General features: G+C 39.7%; 1 protein-coding gene across 2 annotated transcripts in view; it reads right to left on the minus strand.

Annotated features, from left to right (window-relative positions):
- Positions 1-17,632, minus strand: part of LAMA4 (laminin subunit alpha 4) — a 139,627-nt gene that overhangs the window by 3,274 nt on the left and 118,721 nt on the right. For both annotated transcript variants that reach the window (XM_037065074.1, XM_037065073.1), the window contains exons 32-38: positions 9,327-9,514; positions 7,073-7,262; positions 6,133-6,288; positions 4,778-4,937; positions 2,937-3,067; positions 1,816-1,909; positions 1,197-1,316 (exon numbers count right to left, since the gene is read on the minus strand). In XM_037065074.1, coding sequence (XP_036920969.1) covers positions 1,197-1,316; positions 1,816-1,909; positions 2,937-3,067; positions 4,778-4,937; positions 6,133-6,288; positions 7,073-7,262; positions 9,327-9,514 — 1,039 coding nt within the window. The remainder of the gene's footprint in view (positions 1-1,196; positions 1,317-1,815; positions 1,910-2,936; positions 3,068-4,777; positions 4,938-6,132; positions 6,289-7,072; positions 7,263-9,326; positions 9,515-17,632) is intronic.

Below are 17,632 nucleotides of genomic sequence, written 5' to 3' on the forward strand. Positions count from 1 at the left end.
TCATCAGTGAGTTACTGTCATTGTCAATACGGTGTTTGAAAAATTTACATTTTACAAAGCAGAAGAAAATTTGGTTATTACTATATTGGGAATACCCAAAGTCAGATGTATAATTTTATGTGTGGTTTCTCATTCTCCTACTTAAAGTATTATCTGCCTTGAGCACGGGCCTGTGAAGCAAAGGGTCGCTGGTTTGGTTCCCAGTCAGGGCACATGCCTGGGTTGCAGGCCAGGTCCCCAGTAGGGGACACATGAAAGGCAACCACACATGGATGTTTCTCTCCCATTCTTTCTCCTTCCCTTCCCCTCTCTCTAAAAAAATAAAAAATAAATAAAATATATTTTTAAAAAAGCATTATTTGCCTTTACATGGGTTAGTCTAAAGTAACCTAGGTAGGAGGCAAGGAAAACCATGTTTTTCCTTAAACTCCACACCAAATTCCAGATGTAAAAGCTCGATTATCTTCTTATTTTTTTCTCTTCAGCTATATATAGCATTCAGTTTTTCCAAATTAGTGAAATGTGTGAAAACGGACACATTCAGTAAAAGGCCATGGTCCTTGTGTCTAAAGTTTAAAACAGTTGTGGGGTGTCCATAAGTGTCGTGCCCTCGCCATCCTGGATTATACAGCATTGGTGGCAGATGGCAGCAGCGACGGTGCTAACGATGACTCCAGAACTGCAGCTGGGAGCCTCTCTTAGGAGAGGTCGCCAAGTGGGAACAACTGTTTGCGAAATTCGGCCTAATCTGGACAGGGAGAGCTGTAGTATTCTCCTCTTTCTTACTAAGCAAGGGGAGCAATTATTGGCAAACTTTTAGTCCTCCAAGGTTTTCAGACCCAAGAGCAGTATTAGAAGATGAGTGTTCTTTGTGTTCGACATAAAATAGTCTGTGTTTCACTGTATGTATCTGAGTTGGCTATGTAAAGGGGAAAGAAAAAAACAGGCAAAACTGGCAGAGGGAGAGTAATGTTTGCTGATTAGGATGCTGGGGTCTGGTTCCTTAGGTGTTTTTTTGTTGGGAGGAGTCACAGTCGTCAGTGTGCTTTTTCCCATGAGAGGACATTGCATATAAAATCCTTAGAGTTGTTTGGTAAATTATGATAACACATGGCTCGATTCTTAATATTGTAACAACGATGATGAGAAGTTATTATTTTTGGATTTGGAACTTGTCCTTTCTAAACAGCTCTTACCTGGAACACCTCCAACAAACACAGGTTCCCTGTGATCGACTGGTTTTGGATTCAGGGGCCCAACGACATGGTTCACTTCAGAGTCCACATCCAACTGAACCACATTGGAGTCTCGAATAACTAGAACACAGGGCAGAGACTGGTCACAGGTGGTACAAGGAATAATCAGTTTCACACAAAAGGGACTGATTTATCACAGCAATAGCTTTTATTCAGAATAAATCTGCACTTTCTTGTATATCATTGAAAACATCAACGTCTGAGCAAGCAATCACTGTGACATTTTCCTTTGAAAGGGAGGCTATTTAAGACACTCTTTTCATATAAATATTTAGGAATATTTAAAACACTGCATGTTTTTGTCCCGTAAGCTATGTATTATTTAAATAACTCCCCAAGACTATTTTGGCAGCATTCATGTTTTTTTTCAAATGCATGTGGATTCAATATACACATTTTAGTACAGTACCATTTGGTTCTCTTCTTGGCTGACTCTCGACTCTCATTTATCATCTGTTCCATCATATAAGTTACAGTCTTAGTTCTGCCAAACACCGTTCCACAGGTGGGCGAGCACACTCACGCTACAAAGAAAACCGAGGGGCGCAGCTCTTCTCACCTGTAATGCGGTGCCACCTGCCGTCACAGAGACTCTGCTTGGGCGTGACCGAGGTGGAAAAGTCTCTAATGCCATTGTTGACTTTCACTACGACCTGCAACAGACCGGGTCCATTGTACGTCTTCATTCCATTTCTCTTCACCATGATAAAACTACATTTCTTACACACATCACAGGGAAGCAACACTTAAAAGAACACCCTCACACACTAAGCAATTTGAACACAAGGGGTCACTCTGCAGCAGGCTGTAGCAATAGTTTAAACAAAATGATGACAGGAGAGAAGGGGAAGAGATATAATAACAAGTAATCCCTTTAACTTTTGGAGATGCTACACAAAGCAGTTAGGGTAATGGTGAAGGGCGTGACCTCTGGAGCCAGACTGGCTGAGTCCACGTCCCAGCTCTGCCTCTTTGTGCCGGTTTTCCTGTTTGTACAGCAAGGGTGATGGTGCTGACATCTGCCTCACGGAGCTACCGAAGGGACTACGTGAACTGCTGCATATGGAGCTCCTAGGGTAGCACCTCACGCACAATAAGTCCCACATAGGGATTCGTATTATTATTATATAGTTTAAAAGGATGGATCAGATCTCAAATAAAAATCAGGTACATGTGTCAAGTTAGGGACACCAATAAAATATAATATATTGCTTTTTCTGATATTTGAATAATCTCATGAATGTTCTTTGGTAATATTTTAGAATAAAAGTGGTGTTTAATTATAACAATTTTTGTTTCTAGCTTTAAAGATAATATACTTATTATCTGGTATATATAATAGGTACGTGTTGTAGTGTTTGTTGGTTTTGATGGTTGGGGATGTTTGCTGTTTCCATTTGTTTTAAAAAGGTCTAAGTCTTTTGTTAAAACCCTTTAATTATGTGGTTATTGTTGTTGATCTTTTTAAAAAAAATCAATGCCACATTTTCATGGCTCTTTGATCTAAATGAATCCATTCCCAACGTATAAATTTGATTGAATTTCATGCTCTAGTTTCCCTGGGTGTTTTTCTTCCAGTTAGGGAAAATTAATGAAATCGTTCTGTAAAATAAATCTGCTTTCGATCTAGAACCCAAGGCCATAGGAGACAGACTGTGAAAACAATTGCTAACACACTACCTGCCCGTTTTTCATGTGAACATTTAGGTACTCCCCATTGACACTGTGACCGTGGACAAGGGTTCCAGAACTGCTTCTGGGACGGACTTCAAATGAAATCTCAAACTTCAATCCGATGTTGAAAGACTCGTCTGTGGAAAGAAATAGCAGTAGGTCCCAAGAACAGCAACCTAATGTTTGTAACTATGGTGTGATTTTGTAATAATATGTTTTCATCTCTGTTTTTGAAAGTTTGACGTATTCTTCAGTAGATGAGTAGAAAGTGGCATTTTCCACGTCGAACACACTGTGGAAAGCTCTGTGGGGACGGAGGTACTAGCACATCACTCCCGTGGGGTGTAGGGTGGGACAGCACACTGCAAATACGCTGTGGCTGTGGGAGCTCTGGGGCAGAGGAATTGGTTCCAACTAGCAGGACCATTTAACACTTCCAAAGTGAGAGAGCGGGCACAGAGGGTAGAGTGTTTGGAGAGCACTGTGGCGGCCAGTGTGGCTGGACCGTCCCCTGTAAGGGGAAGAGGAGGCAAGGTGAGTGTGGAGGAGTTCTGTGTGCAAGCATGGACGGCAGATTTTATTTTGAATTCGTTACACAACAAATCTGACTTGATCAGATCTGTATTATAAAGCAATTCTTAAACAAATAAAAGATAACTGATTCAGGGCCGCAGAGCATTTTATAAGAACACGTGATCAGCAAAGACAGTCAGGAACATCGACTGCAATGATGTAAGAAAATGAAGTCTTCTAAAGAATAGCTGTTTCCTCCAAGAGACTCATTGCAAACTGGGCATCTTAATAATGTTCACTTGATGTGTCTTCTTATAAATCACTTTTTAATTTTTCCTGCTATTAATAGTTAATGTTTATGGAGAACATAAATTGTGCGGGCTGCTATCAATTTAAGGTGTCCACATCTCTGTGTCTTCTCACTGAAATTTAATGAAGGACAGAGAAACGCGAGTGTGGGTGTTTTAGTAGGGGAAAAGGAAAGGGAAGTTAAATTGTGAGCTAGACAATTTAAGAGAGAGTGAAAAGAGAGTGAAAACCTTTCCTCCGGTTACTCTGTTGAACACGGCAGTGGTTTAAGAAGGTTCACTTGGCTGCACTGGAATGTCTTTCTTCAAGGGGATGTTACAAAGTGCCTGAGTGACTTGAGATCAGGGAACGTGTGGAACATTTTATACCTTTTTCCTATCCTCTTTCCCAACACCTACCCTGATGCTCACACCTAATGGTTGCGCTAAAGAATGTTGCACTGTATTGGATGGTGATGGTGTGTAGTCTGTTAAGATTTTATTTATTTTTTAGAACTACTATGTTCCATCACGGGGCAGAGAGACTGTCATACTGAAAGCACACAATAAAAACTATTGAATGAATGAGAGCAATAGTCAGGGAGAATAAAAATTCAAAAATAAAATGTCTGCAGGTTAGTGCCATCTGCTGGTGCTGCAGGGCAAGGGAGGCCATGGAACTTCCTTTAGTAGGGACAACGGGTCATGCGTGCTCTGAGGGAACAGAGAAGGCCTGGAGAACAAGGTGTCGGGAGCTGACATGGAGCAGACCAGGAAGCAGTGCAGCAAATTCTAAAGGAGCCCAAATGGTCTACATCTAGAGGTTCGGCAGCTGTGGAGACGCTCTGGTGGGAAAAGCAAACAGGCATGGGCACGGGTGTCTTGTTTGGAGAGGTGCGAAGGGAGAAAGTGGTCCTTGGGGAAAGAGGCTGTTAGAGCTGAGAGAGTTTGGCATTCTGATGTTTTAACTCGGCCCCAATTCCCTGTAAGCCACCTCTGGGAAAGAAGTGGTTCATGATTCATGTTTTCAACATAAGTCATTGTTACCTAGAACTGCGTATCCTCCTTCTGTTGAAAAGTACGTTCCTGTTTCCATTGGACCCTCGAAACAAGGAGTCACGCTAAATGTCTGAGAAGCCGAGGTGATGGAAGCCCCATTGAGCTGGAGGTTGCTGAGACAGCCACTGAAACTGTAGACTGAGTTTATCTGAGAGAAGAAAACATTTCTTACAATATGTTTTCTCAATACAGACACACCAAAGGGAATAAAAAAAAAGGGATTTGAATCTTGAAAGAAATCAAGCAATTTCTTATTTATCTCAGCTATCTGAATGATCAATAGTTCTCTAGATAGTTGCTTTTTAACTAATTATTTGAAGATGGAATTGTTTTTGATTAATGTCAGCCTGATGTAGTTAAGCTACAAAAATTTTTACATATGCCATGACCAAATAAATTGCAGCTGTGTTTTCAAACTGACTATTAGAAGTATCCTAGTTCATTTTTCTTCAAGAACGATAGCTATGCCCAAGATTACCTAACACTGATGAGTGGTAGTGAACTTCGCAACTGTTAAGTCAATACTACAGTTAGATAAACAGAAAGCTTGCATTTCTGGCTTCATAGCTGTTTGTGTGCTTGAACATTTATAACACAGGACATGAAACTGGGCCCATTTGGATAAGTGAGTTCACACTGCTTTTGAAATCTTTTAAAGTGGTTGTCATAAAATTAGGACTACTCACCTAAAATCTAATTAAACACAATTCCCACCTTCCCTTTTTTGCTTTATCTGCATATATTAATGAGTCTTAGAAATGTATTAACTCTCTGTGTTAAAGCTGTATTTACATAAGAAAAATGTAGTCTTTTATGCATTCCCTTTAATGCTAGTTTTTTAAAATTATATTTTAAACTTTTAAGTTATAAAAATAACATGTTACTTACTGTACCCTCACTTCTGCCCAGCAGTAACCATATTTCCTTGCACATTTACAAATTGTATGTGTGTGTAAGAAAATAAAATGAGATCATAGTTTATATAATTGCCTGAAAGATTTTTTCACTCAATAATGTATAATGAAATGACTTCCTTTTTTTTTTAACTCTAAAAATATGGGTACTAGCTGAATTAATAAGCATCTTCTTGAGACATAGATTTTCATAAAATTTATACCTCTGAAACTTTTTCCATTTCACCTTTACCTTAGAATTGAAAACTCACTCCCAACTTTGCCACAGAGTGGACAGACATCCCATAGAGCAACCCTCACTTGGACATCCCATCTCCAGCTGAACTACAGTTTCACTCTGGCCGGTTCCTAATCACACATTGAGGGCTGGGTTAAGTGATTTTCCAGCTTTAAAGGCAAATGACTGGACCTAGTCACAGCCTGGCTTACCTGGACGTTCTTCACAGCTCTTCTAGGAGCCACACCTCCCAAATAAATGGGTCCTTTGATTCTCCAGGAAGCTCTAGTAGGAGGAAGACTTTCTTCTAGAACTCGAAGGCCATCAATTACCAATCGGCCACTGCTCCTTTCTCGAATAAATATCACCTGGATGGAGAGAAGGAAAATAGCACATCTCAAGCACATTCCAGGATTAGGGGAAAGGCCATGCTGCTTTTCTTCCCAACTTTACGTATTGCAATACTGCGGAAAATCTGTAGCGGTGCTTTAGAAAAAGCAGTCCTTCATTGAAAGTCAGAAGTTTGTCTCTTCCTTTAAAGCTTGACTGAAAGTCACAGGCTTAATTTCTGAATACAGCTTATATTTAACAGAGCTCTTTCCAGTTGGCCAGCCCACATGCTGTCTCCTAAATTCATTGCAGTTTATTTTAAGTCAGCTTATCTTGTTTAGTTTTTCCAATCCATACACACTGACTTGCTTCAATACTTAGGTAGTTCTCCCTGTTATATCCTGTCTTCTTAACAGATACACTTCTCTCTTTGTATCTCCCATAGCTTAGTCCATTAAAGACTTTCACCAATTGTTGTTAAATATTTAGAACATTATAGGCAGTAGGAAAAAAATCAAGGGAAACATTCTTGGAAACCAAACTTCAGTTGGTGTTGGCCATTGATTCTTTGGTCAAAATAATTGCATTAAAATAAAAAAGGTTGATTGGTCAGAAAATTATATTCAATCTGTATCTCTTTTAAATAGTGTGCTTCAGGATTTTTATAAGAAATTAATAAAAGTTTTTTAAACTGAACTATGAGCACGTAGAAACAACTTTTAAGTAGCTGTTTCTAGAGAAACCCACAGCAGGACATTAGTGTCAGTTCATTTGCCAGTGGTGAGTACGTGCAGGTACTAATAGTCTCTGCCTTCAACTTACATCATGCCACAATCCATCATTATATTTCTCTTGGCTTCTAATCTTCAGTTTCTTGTGGCCAACATTAAACATGAAAACCAGGCGGCCATGGGCTAAGAACAGCGTCATGAAGTCATTTTCCTCTTGATCGGAGACATAGAAAATCATCCCATGGGAGGAGCGTGTTTTCAGACGAATGGAAAACTGAGACCTGGGAAAAGAAAAGAAAAGGGTTACCACTTGTAAACTGAGACTGAGGGTGATCTTTGACTGCCCAAAGCAATAAGTAACCATGTTATCCACTCTCAGGCAGCATTTCTTCTAATGGTCCCTTAGCATTATTAATGACTATTGAGTAAGCACGGCTGTTTGAGAAGGTAAATCCTTCTCCTCTTCCTTATACAACCGAGACACATTCCACATTTATAGAAGCGTTTCAGTTAGGGATCATGCTGTGTCTTGCTTTAAAAATGTGGTTGCAATTAGTTTAGGAAGAATCTGTATGTTAAGGAAGCTTATTCACGTGGACAAAATACTAGTGAGTAATTAATGTGTACATAGAAATTTGCCTAGAAACAACATGATTTGTGTCCTATCTAAAATACAGATTCATTTTTTCCCAGTAAAAACTAATTGATGGGTATCACATGTTAAACACAGCCACCAAGTGTGTAGAAATGAAAACTTTCCAGGCCATAGATAAGATACATTTATTAGGTTAACTTCTAAATTCTCCTTGAAGAATATAAAATACTGATTTTGCCTGTAGGTAAACAGCAAATTAGAAGGCATTAGGTAGGGTTTTTTTATTGAATGCACTGCCTGTATAAGCATTTGAAAGCGCTGTAGAAGACCTATATAAGAACATTCGGGTGCTAATGCTTTAAAAGAAATTTTAATAATACTAAATAACCTAGAGATTTGTAAAATACCAGGAAGGGACAAGAGGCTTCAGAGAGAGCCTGAGAGCCAAAGGAGATGGAAGCATATTTGTATTTGCAGTGTCTTTCCTTATCAACCTCCCAGCAGTTTGGAAGCGTTCCCATTTATAACCTGAAAGCAGTTTGTATGGGGGACGGCAGGTAATGTCAGGGTTAGATGAGGCCTTGAAATTTGCCCCATCTGCCTTTCTTTGCTTGTGTTTTCCTTTTGGTAAGACACAAGAAAACTAGGAGAAATGCTGCTTTATACACCTTTTGAGAAGAAAGTTACAGAGAATATAATTTATCAGAAAGCATAAATTGTGTGCTATTTATTATTTATTTTGATGGTAAAAGAATATGATTAAGGTGGCCCAGAGAGGCAATATTAAAGGAAAAAGATGATACATGGCAAATTAAGATGAAGCCCAGTCATGCGTGGTATTAAGTTTCGGGAAAAGTAGAGTGATACTTCACTTTTCACCAAAATCTCCTTTTAAGTATTCAAACTCTTGGCGGCTGTTGGCTGTTCCTCCGTACTGATAGGCATGCTCTATCGCTCTAGGGCTGTTGGAAAGATGGCAATGGGAATCTCTCGGAGCATTCCTCTCCAGGAATTTCAGGCCNGTGTAGAAATGAAAACTTTCCAGGCCATAGATAAGATACATTTATTAGGTTAACTTCTACATTCTCCTTGAAGAATATAAAATACTGATTTTGCCTGTAGGTAAATAGCAAATTAGAAGGCATTAGGTAGGGTTTTTTTATTGAATGCACTGCCTGTATAAGCATTTGAAAGCGCTATAGAAAACCTATATAAGAACATTCAGGTGCTAATGCTTTAAAAGAAATTTTAATAATACTAAATAACCTAGAGATTTGTAAAATACCAGGAAGGGACAAGAGGCTTCAGAGAGAGCCTGAGAGCCAACAGAGATGGAAGCATATTTGTATTTGCAGTGTCTTTCCTTATCAACCTCCCAGCAGTTCAGAAGCGTTCCCATTTATAACCTGAAAGCAGTTTGTATGGGGGACGGCAGGTAATGTCAGGATTAGATGAGGCCTTGAAATTTGCCCCATCTGCCTTTCTTTGCTTGTGTTTTCCTTTTGGTAAGACACAAGAAAACTAGGAGAAATGCTGCTTTATACACCTTTTGAGAAGAAAGTTACAGAGAATATAATTTATCAGAAAGCATAAATTGTGTGCTATTTATTATTTATTTTGATGGTAAAAGAATATGATTAAGGTGGCCCAGAGAGGCAATATTAAAGGAAAAAGATGATACATGGCAAATTAAGATGAAGCCCAGTCATGCGTGGTATTAAGTTTCGGGAAAAGTAGAGTGATACTTCACTTTTCACCAAAATCTCCTTTTAAGTATTCAAACTCTTGGCGGCTGTTGGCTGTTCCTCCGTACTGATAGGCATGCTCTATCGCTCTAGGGCTGTTGGAAAGATGGCAATGGGAATCTCTCGGAGCATTCCTCTCCAGGAATTTCAGGCCAACAGGATCCCATGAAGGTGCATCTTTATTTTTCTCTCCCTATAAGAATAGGAAACAAATAACCTTAGGGCATCAAAGTGACATACTAGTAGCAAAAATTCACTTGCTATTTCCTTAACAACAACAGCACCAACAATAAAATAATTAACACAGGTCCTATTTGTGCATTTCCCATTAATGAAGTGGTATTTGTGCTCACCACCATAAGCAGATGACAGCAGGGGCTGCAGCAATAACACAACCAGCAGCAACATAATTTGTTAACAAATCCAAAGTTCTAGTCTGTGATACTAAAGCAGAGTTGAACTGAAGCTATAGGGATAATGCCCTATCATTTAAATTAAATGCACATCTTAACCAATGGTGAAGAACAACAAAGTTGGCAATAAAATAACCCTAAAGCATCAATCAATAAAATCCACATATTATAGGCAACAATATCACTTTAATACACACATTATTATTTATACATGCTGTGTAAAAAGTTAAAATACTTAGGAATGTCTTCAAAACATTTAAGAATATTTTTGGTGATAAGATATGTAGCCCACTTTTATGTGAAGGATATAACAACTTTAAAAAATTATCTTGTGATCTTAAAATTGTACTGTTGGTTTTAAAATTTAGAGTTGTGAAACTACAGGCTACTATTTAATGATTATTTAGTCTTACTTTCTGAAGCAACAGTAAATGCAAAGAAATCTGGTCATTCAGGCAATTATTCATTTATTCAAGCAAATGTTTCTTGATTACCTATTAAGTAGAAGTGAAGGAGAAAGAGACCAATGTTTCTGTAAGCTTCCTTGGGCAGTGCGTGGTAGGGAATAGAAAGGTGAGAAATTGTTCTTTTATTTGGAAGCTGAAAATCTATTTAAAAGGTTAGGCGTGTAAGTAATAAATTGGAAGACAAGTTGGTGCTTAGGTTACTTGCTAGATGATGGGGTTTTGTTTTGTAAGTGATGGGGTGTCACAAAGGTTTTAAAAGCAGAGAGTTGCCAGATTTGATCCACTTAAGAAGGAAGCTTGTAACATAGGAAATGGCAGATAGGAGAGAAAATGTTGGCAGTAGGGAGAGCCAGAGAACTCAGCAAGAGCCAACTCATGAGTGAGATAGAGGTTAGATAGAGAAAAAAAAAATCCAGGTTCCAGATCATTGAATGAACACACACCTTTCGTTTCCACCCCTCTTTAATCCCTATTGAAATGTCACAAGAACTATTCACATAAAAATAAATCCACCCTAGTTCTACACATCTAGGAGGGTTTGTACTAGAAGAACAAAGCAGTATAAAAATTTCCAGAAGACATAAGACACTTTGGAACAGACTGACAATAAAATTCTTACTTTTATATGGGCAAAAGGCAAGACCTCGCTCCCAAATCAGGGTTTCAGGCAAAAGCCAGAATTACTCTCCAAATCCAAGTGCAGCGGGCAGTGGGAGGACCAGCTATGCCAGTGCTCTGCTCCGGCAACAGTTCGTAGTCTGGTTCCGGCAGGGGAGACTCTCACGGTGGTGGTGAGGAAGCGAGGTGGTGCTCAGAGACCCATGCTAAGGAAAAGCCCACCTAGTTCCACCATCGCCTCTTCCCTTCCTCACACAGCAGTCAGGACTCAGAACCTGATTCCTGCTGCAGAACGAGGTTTCTCTCTTGGACGGAGGAACTACACAGAGTTGCAAATGTTTTTTGGCTGAGGCCCTTACCTATGAACAATGGCCTTAGCTTCAAGCCATGAGTGGGCACAAGAGGATGGAATGGGGCTTTAGGGAGACTTTTCCTCTAACATAACTTGGGAAATTTCCCCAAACTCCATGCTCCATGTATTCCAATTTTAGTGAAGCAACATGCCTTAGAATGACAGATATGATCATCTTTGTCTCATTGAAGGGCACAGGAAATGCTTTGCGTGGGGCCTGGCAGGTGGGGGTGAAAGGGTGGTGAGGGGTTGAGGGCTCTCGCCAATCCTGGCTATCCCTCATTCTCTCCATTCCTACGGAGAGGATCTCAGTCCTCCTCAGTCAGGGCATCCACTTAACTACGGGAAGAGAGCGACAGGGCATTTAGACTACAGGGGCTCAGCAAAGCCTATGGTTGTTGGACCATGACAATCTCAGTTTATCTGCCCTGCCTCTCTGTGCTTCAGTGTGGGAATACATGGACTAGGTTCTTTCTCTTGTCTTCTACAAAAATTAATAAACATGGATATCTTTATATATGGCAACCAAATACTATAAATCCTCTGGATATATGCTCTGAATAATAAAAAAGAGAGGTTATAATTTAATCACTTCACTACCATTTAGTACACAGACAGTTTATTATCCTAAAGTGTCTGTGTGGGGGAAATTCTCACTGAACTCCATTAGACTCTGACCTTCCCCATGTAACTTATTTCTCTGAGGGTCTATAAGTTGCAGTCCAACTAGTGGTACTAATTTCAACTTAGCAAGATCATTTTGTTTAGGGTAACAGCAAAACAATTTAAGTTACTTAAGAAAAAAAGGGCAGTACGTTATAAGGATGTAGGAGTATTTGAGAACACAATCTAAGAGAAGATAGCAAAGTGGGGTCCTACCAGGGGCAGGAATCAGGAGTTGGAAAGCTAGGAAGACACAAGGCACTTTTTTTCTGTGTGCTCTGGTATCTGGGCTTTGTTTTTCTCAGAATGTCTGTTATTCTTTATTTGAGAGACAGCTTTCTGCCTTTTTCTCTTTCTCTGTAAAGCAATTTTCTTTTTCTGTGGAATTCAGGGGTGTCCAACCTTTTGGTGTCTCTGGGCCACACTAGAAGAAGAAGAGTTGTCTTGGGTGACGCATTAAATATACAAACACTAACAAAAACAAAAAAAATCTCATAATGTTTTACGTAAATTTACAATTTTGTGTTTGGGCCACATTCACAGCCATCCTGGGCTGCATGCAGCCCATGGGCCACAGGTTGGACGCCCCTGCTAAGTGACTAACACAGAGCTCTTATGTTTACATGTTTCCTATTCAATGACCAGCCTAGACTAGTCACTCTGGGTTCTGAGTTTTCAAAAATAGAACATGATGGCACAGCTTAGTTGACATGATCTACCCTAGTCCAACCACCTATATCAATGCCGATGAGGTCACATGCCTAAAATACTGGGGCTCCTTGGTAGGTAAGGAATAAGTTCTCAAAGGAGGGAGTAGTTAGCCAGATACCTGAGAATGATGTCTATTACAATGCAGAGAATGTTTATTATCACATTAAACACCAAATGAGGAGATAATTTTCCAATTAAATTTGAAAAAAAATTACAAAAAATTTTCAGGCTGGAACATAGGTGGTAAGACAGGTATTCTTATATACTATGAAGAAATATACAATCACTTTTAATTTTTTGGAAAATAATTTGCTTTGACCCAGTAACTCCAATTCTAGGAATATATCCTAAAAATTTATTCAGCAATATGATCAAAGATTAATGTACTGTGATCTTTATGCATAAAAGAAAGAAAACTGGAAACAACTGAAAGTCTGTTAGTGGTTAAATATAATAAATGCATAAAATGGAATATTAAAAAGTTATTGTGAAAATAAATTAGTATAAGCCCATCCCAAACCAGTCTGGCTCAGTTGGTTGGGGATCATCCTGCAAAGCAAAAGGTCACTGGTTTGATCGCAGGTAAGGGCATGTGCCTGGACCACAGGTTCAGTCCCTGGTCAGGGCGCATATAAGAGGCAACCAATCAATGGTTCTCTCTCATGTGAATGTTTCTCTCTCTCCTTCTCACCTCCCCCCCCCCCCGTTCCCTCTTTCTAAAAATAAATAAATAAAATTAAAAAAAATTACTGTAAGCTAAAATTGCCATCATTCAGCCTTGATAAAAATTTAAATCAGAGGCCAGAGTTTTTCTTCATAGCTATTTAAGAAGCTACTGATACAAGGGTAAATGTAGAAGTTAGCAAACACTGACATTTTATTTTATTTATTTTCATTTTTATTTTATAGATATAAGTATATTTTATTTTTAATGTATATATTTTAATTTTAATTGTTGTTCAAGTACAGTTTTCTGCTTCCCCCCCCATCCCAGACCGCCCCCCCCAGCCCTCCCCACTTCCCTCCTGTTTTCCACTCCCTGCCTTGTTATTGTCCATGTGTCCTTTATACTAGTTCCTGCAAACCCCTCACCCTTTTCCCCTGAAATTCCCTCCCCTCTTTCCTCTGGTCACTGTCAGTCTGTTCTCAACTTCAGTGTCTTTGGTTATATTCAGCTTGGCAAACACTGTCATTTTAATTATTAAATAATGTAGGTGAGATCTACGCTGATTCTATATCTTACTGCAAAGTTGAGTTTCTAAGACTTTTTACCATAAAGACTAAGAGGTTCTTACAATATTGAAAAATTTGTGTTAATAGTTCCAAGAGCTGTTGATTGTAACCTTGAGGCTATGAATGTTTGTTTAGGAAACTACATTTGATAGACAGCCTAATACAGAAAGCTGTATCTATTTAAAGGGATAAACTGTTTGCTTTAGAAGGCTGATCTTCTTCAGCGGCCCATGACATTAACCCGCTGCCTATGATCCACTGAGCAGTGCTCAGCCGAAAAATTCTCAGAAGAAACTTTTTAGCATCAAAATATAAAGGTAATAGTAAGATTCCACTATAATTTAATAGTTGCCTCTGAAAAGTCCTTCATAGTATCAAAATCCTTCATAAAAACTAATGAAATTATTTGTCTGCCTGAATCACTTCACAAAATCTTCCATGTGAAATTCTGGAAGGAGTTCTGAAAAATTTCCTTAAGAATTTATCTCACATGAACAAAATTATTAACACTGATAAAGAAATCATGCAACAAAGGGAAGTTTCATAGGGATTCTAAGAAGGGTCCTACATAATCTGAAATACATGGTCAGTGAAAAACCATCGGAAGCAAGAAGCTGGTGGGCATACTCCCCTCTGCTGATGGTTCCAAAGCCAGTTTTAAGAAGAAATTAGTTCTCCCCCTGAAAATATGCTCAACCTCACTGGCATTCAAGGACATGCAAACTAAAACCCCAAATGAGATCATTAAATTGACTAAATTACAAAACTTTGACCATATCCAGTGTTAGCAATTGTGAAGGACTATAGATTCTTTCAAATGCTATTTGAGACAGTGTAACTCCCTTTATCTAACTGATTCCACTTTTAGGAATTGACCTCCAGAAATACTCATGAGACTTAATAAACATATAATAGCTTGTGTACTGAATGTTTACACTATGCCAGGCATTGCGTTAACAGCATTTCATGCATTAGCTCATTAATCCTTACCTCAACTCTATGATGAAGATAGCTAATATTTATTAAACACTTATTATGTACATTGCTTTAGGCTTTTAGGATATATCAATGAACAAAACAAAGAAGCCTGCATTCTAGCAGAGAAGACAGACAATAAATAACAAACATAATAAAATACATAATCAATTAAAATATGACAAGTACTATGGAAAAAAGAGCAACTAGAAAAAGGCAAAGGAAATCAGTAGCACTATTAGTGTAGGTAGCTAGATATTAATAAAGGAAAGCGGGAAAAGAATCACACATTAAGAAGCCAATAAACTGGGAAGCTGAATTCAATATTGGGCCTGTTTCACTAGGAAGCTACAACTTGATACACTCCCCATGGAACCACTGGTCCATTCCCCAAAGATTACCATGGGGAGGGATAAAACAATAAAGGAGATATTCCCCATCTGGGCACATGCCCAGTTGAAACTAAGATGGCAATGGAAGGAGTAAAATTCCCTTTGAGGCATTTGCAGAAGCAGCTAAGATGGTGATCATAAAGGTCTGTGTAGCCTGGGAAATGGTTCAGACTGTAGAAGGAACACAGAACCCTCATCTAGGGTCTGAATTGGTTTGGGGGAGGATCCAATGCAAGCCCATGGAAGCTTGGGATGTTGATTGGTTAGTCAGAAAAGTGCCTGGTCCATCCCAAACCTGAGATAGTATAATCCCAGTTTAACAAAGAAACTCAGTAATATGTGCTCGCTCTCTTTGCTGGTGCATTTTCTCTCTATTGAAGCCACCTGACACCCACAGCAGACTGCGCAGAGCTGGGTACACAGTGAGCTGGAACACAGCAGGGAACACAGACTAAGTTAGCCAGATGATGACAAAGACTGGACTGGGCTGAACCAATGGCGTAGAGCTTTTGGACCTTGGCCATTGTACTGGAGTTGATGAAGACAAAGCTAGACATTTTTTTTGTTGTGAGACACATGGAAATGAGACACCAGTGTTTGCTTCAGCTGCTTCAATAAACCCTACTGCCATGTCACAACCTCCCACAGGGCCCCATATATAGGGGGAAATGCTTTCCTTGTGACTCCGTGAAAGGGCTTCATTGTCATTGGCGACAGTCCTGTGGAAGGAAGACAGGAGTATATCTTAAAGTAAGGGGTTAAAAGTAAGCCTCGTCAAGAAGACGAGAATTGAGCAATCCTGGGAGGAGAAGAAGGAGAAGTTGTCTGTGCAGATATTTGGGGAAAGAGTGGTATAGGCAGAAGGAAAGCTCAAATAAACCTCTTAAAGCTGGAGTGCATGTGGTCCATTCTAGGAATAGCCAGACAATCAGTGTTGGGGGAAGAACATGTGAGAGAAAAAGGATAATATAAGACCTCTTATGACATCATATGAACTTGGGTTTTTATTCTGAGTGAAGTTGGGGGGTTTATGTTGAACAGAGGAGTAACATAATATAATATATTTATAAAGATCTGGCTGTTGTGGTGAGAAGAGACTGTTGGAGAGCCAGACAGAAGCAGGGAGGCCTTTTAAGAAACTGTTGATTCAGATGAGAGATGCTAGTGGCTTGGACCAGGGGGAAACATTGGCCCTTGAACACATTGTTAAAACTGCACAGGAAGAGATGGGTGGGAAATGTTAGACTAAAAGAATGAGAAAGAATGATAGCCAGAGAATGCAATTTAAGAACTCAAGATTTAAGCCCTGGCTGGTGTAGCTCAGTAGACTGAGCAAAGGATCACCAGTTCGATTCCCAGTCAGGGTACATGCCTGGATTGTGGGCCAGGTCCCCACTGGGGGCCATGTGACAGACAACCACACAGTGATGTTTCTCTCCCTCTATTTCTCCTTCCCTTCTCCCCTCTCTAAAAATAAATAAAATCTTAAAAAAGAAGAACTCAAGATTTTGGACTTCCAGTCAAGATGGAGGCGTAGGTGGTAAACATGGGGCACCACCTCACACAGCCACAGGAAAAAATCGCAGCTAAACTAAAACTCAGAATCATCAGAAAATCCAGCTGTATGGAGGTCCGACAACCAAGGAATTAAAGAAGTCACATTCATCCAGACAGTTAAGAGGGGCAGAGACATGGAGACGTGGAATGGGAAGTCCCACACCCACATGTGGTGGATAAAAATTGGGAGGGATACTTAGGGAGCCAGGGATCCCAGTCCACACCAGACCACTCAGCCCAGGGTTCCAGTGCCAGGAAGAAAAGTCCCCATAACTTCTGGCTATAAAAAACAGTGGGGGTTGGAGTAGCAGAAGAAACTGAGGTATCCTCAGGCATCTCCTCTTATAGGACCTGCAATGGACTTAGGACTTACACAGATTCACTCCTTCTGGGCTCTAGCCACAGGGAAGCAGCTGGAAGGGCATGAGTGGCATATGGGGAGAAACTGAAGTATCTGGCATTAGGGCGAGTTCTTGGGGACAGCTTCCTTCAGGAAAAAACTCCAGAGACCAGACATCAGCCATTGTCCTTTTTCTGAGCTCTTTCCCACACAGAGCCACATCAATGGCTCTGTGTGAGAAATGGCAACATTAATCTGAGACTCGATCACCTTGGTTCACACAGGTTTTCTCACCCTGGTGATTATCTAAGGCTCTGCCCCATCCAACTTATGGGTGCACTTTTCTGCAATAGGCCATGCTACTAAGACAAGGAAGTAGCTCTACCTAATATATGGACACAAACACAGGGAGGCTGCCAAAATGAGGAGACAAAGAAATATGGCCCAAATGAAAGAACAGAACAAAACTCCAGAAAACTAACTAAACAAAATGGAGATAATCAGTCTATAAAATGCAGAGTTCAAAGCACTGGTGATCACTATGCTCAAGGAACTCATTTGGTACTTTAACAGCATAAAAAGAGACCCAG

Source organism: Sturnira hondurensis, unplaced genomic scaffold (assembly GCF_014824575.4).
Source record: "Sturnira hondurensis isolate 20B ecotype Veracruz unplaced genomic scaffold, ASM1482457v3 Scaffold0015596, whole genome shotgun sequence".
NCBI classification, from domain to species: domain Eukaryota; kingdom Metazoa; phylum Chordata; class Mammalia; order Chiroptera; family Phyllostomidae; genus Sturnira; species Sturnira hondurensis.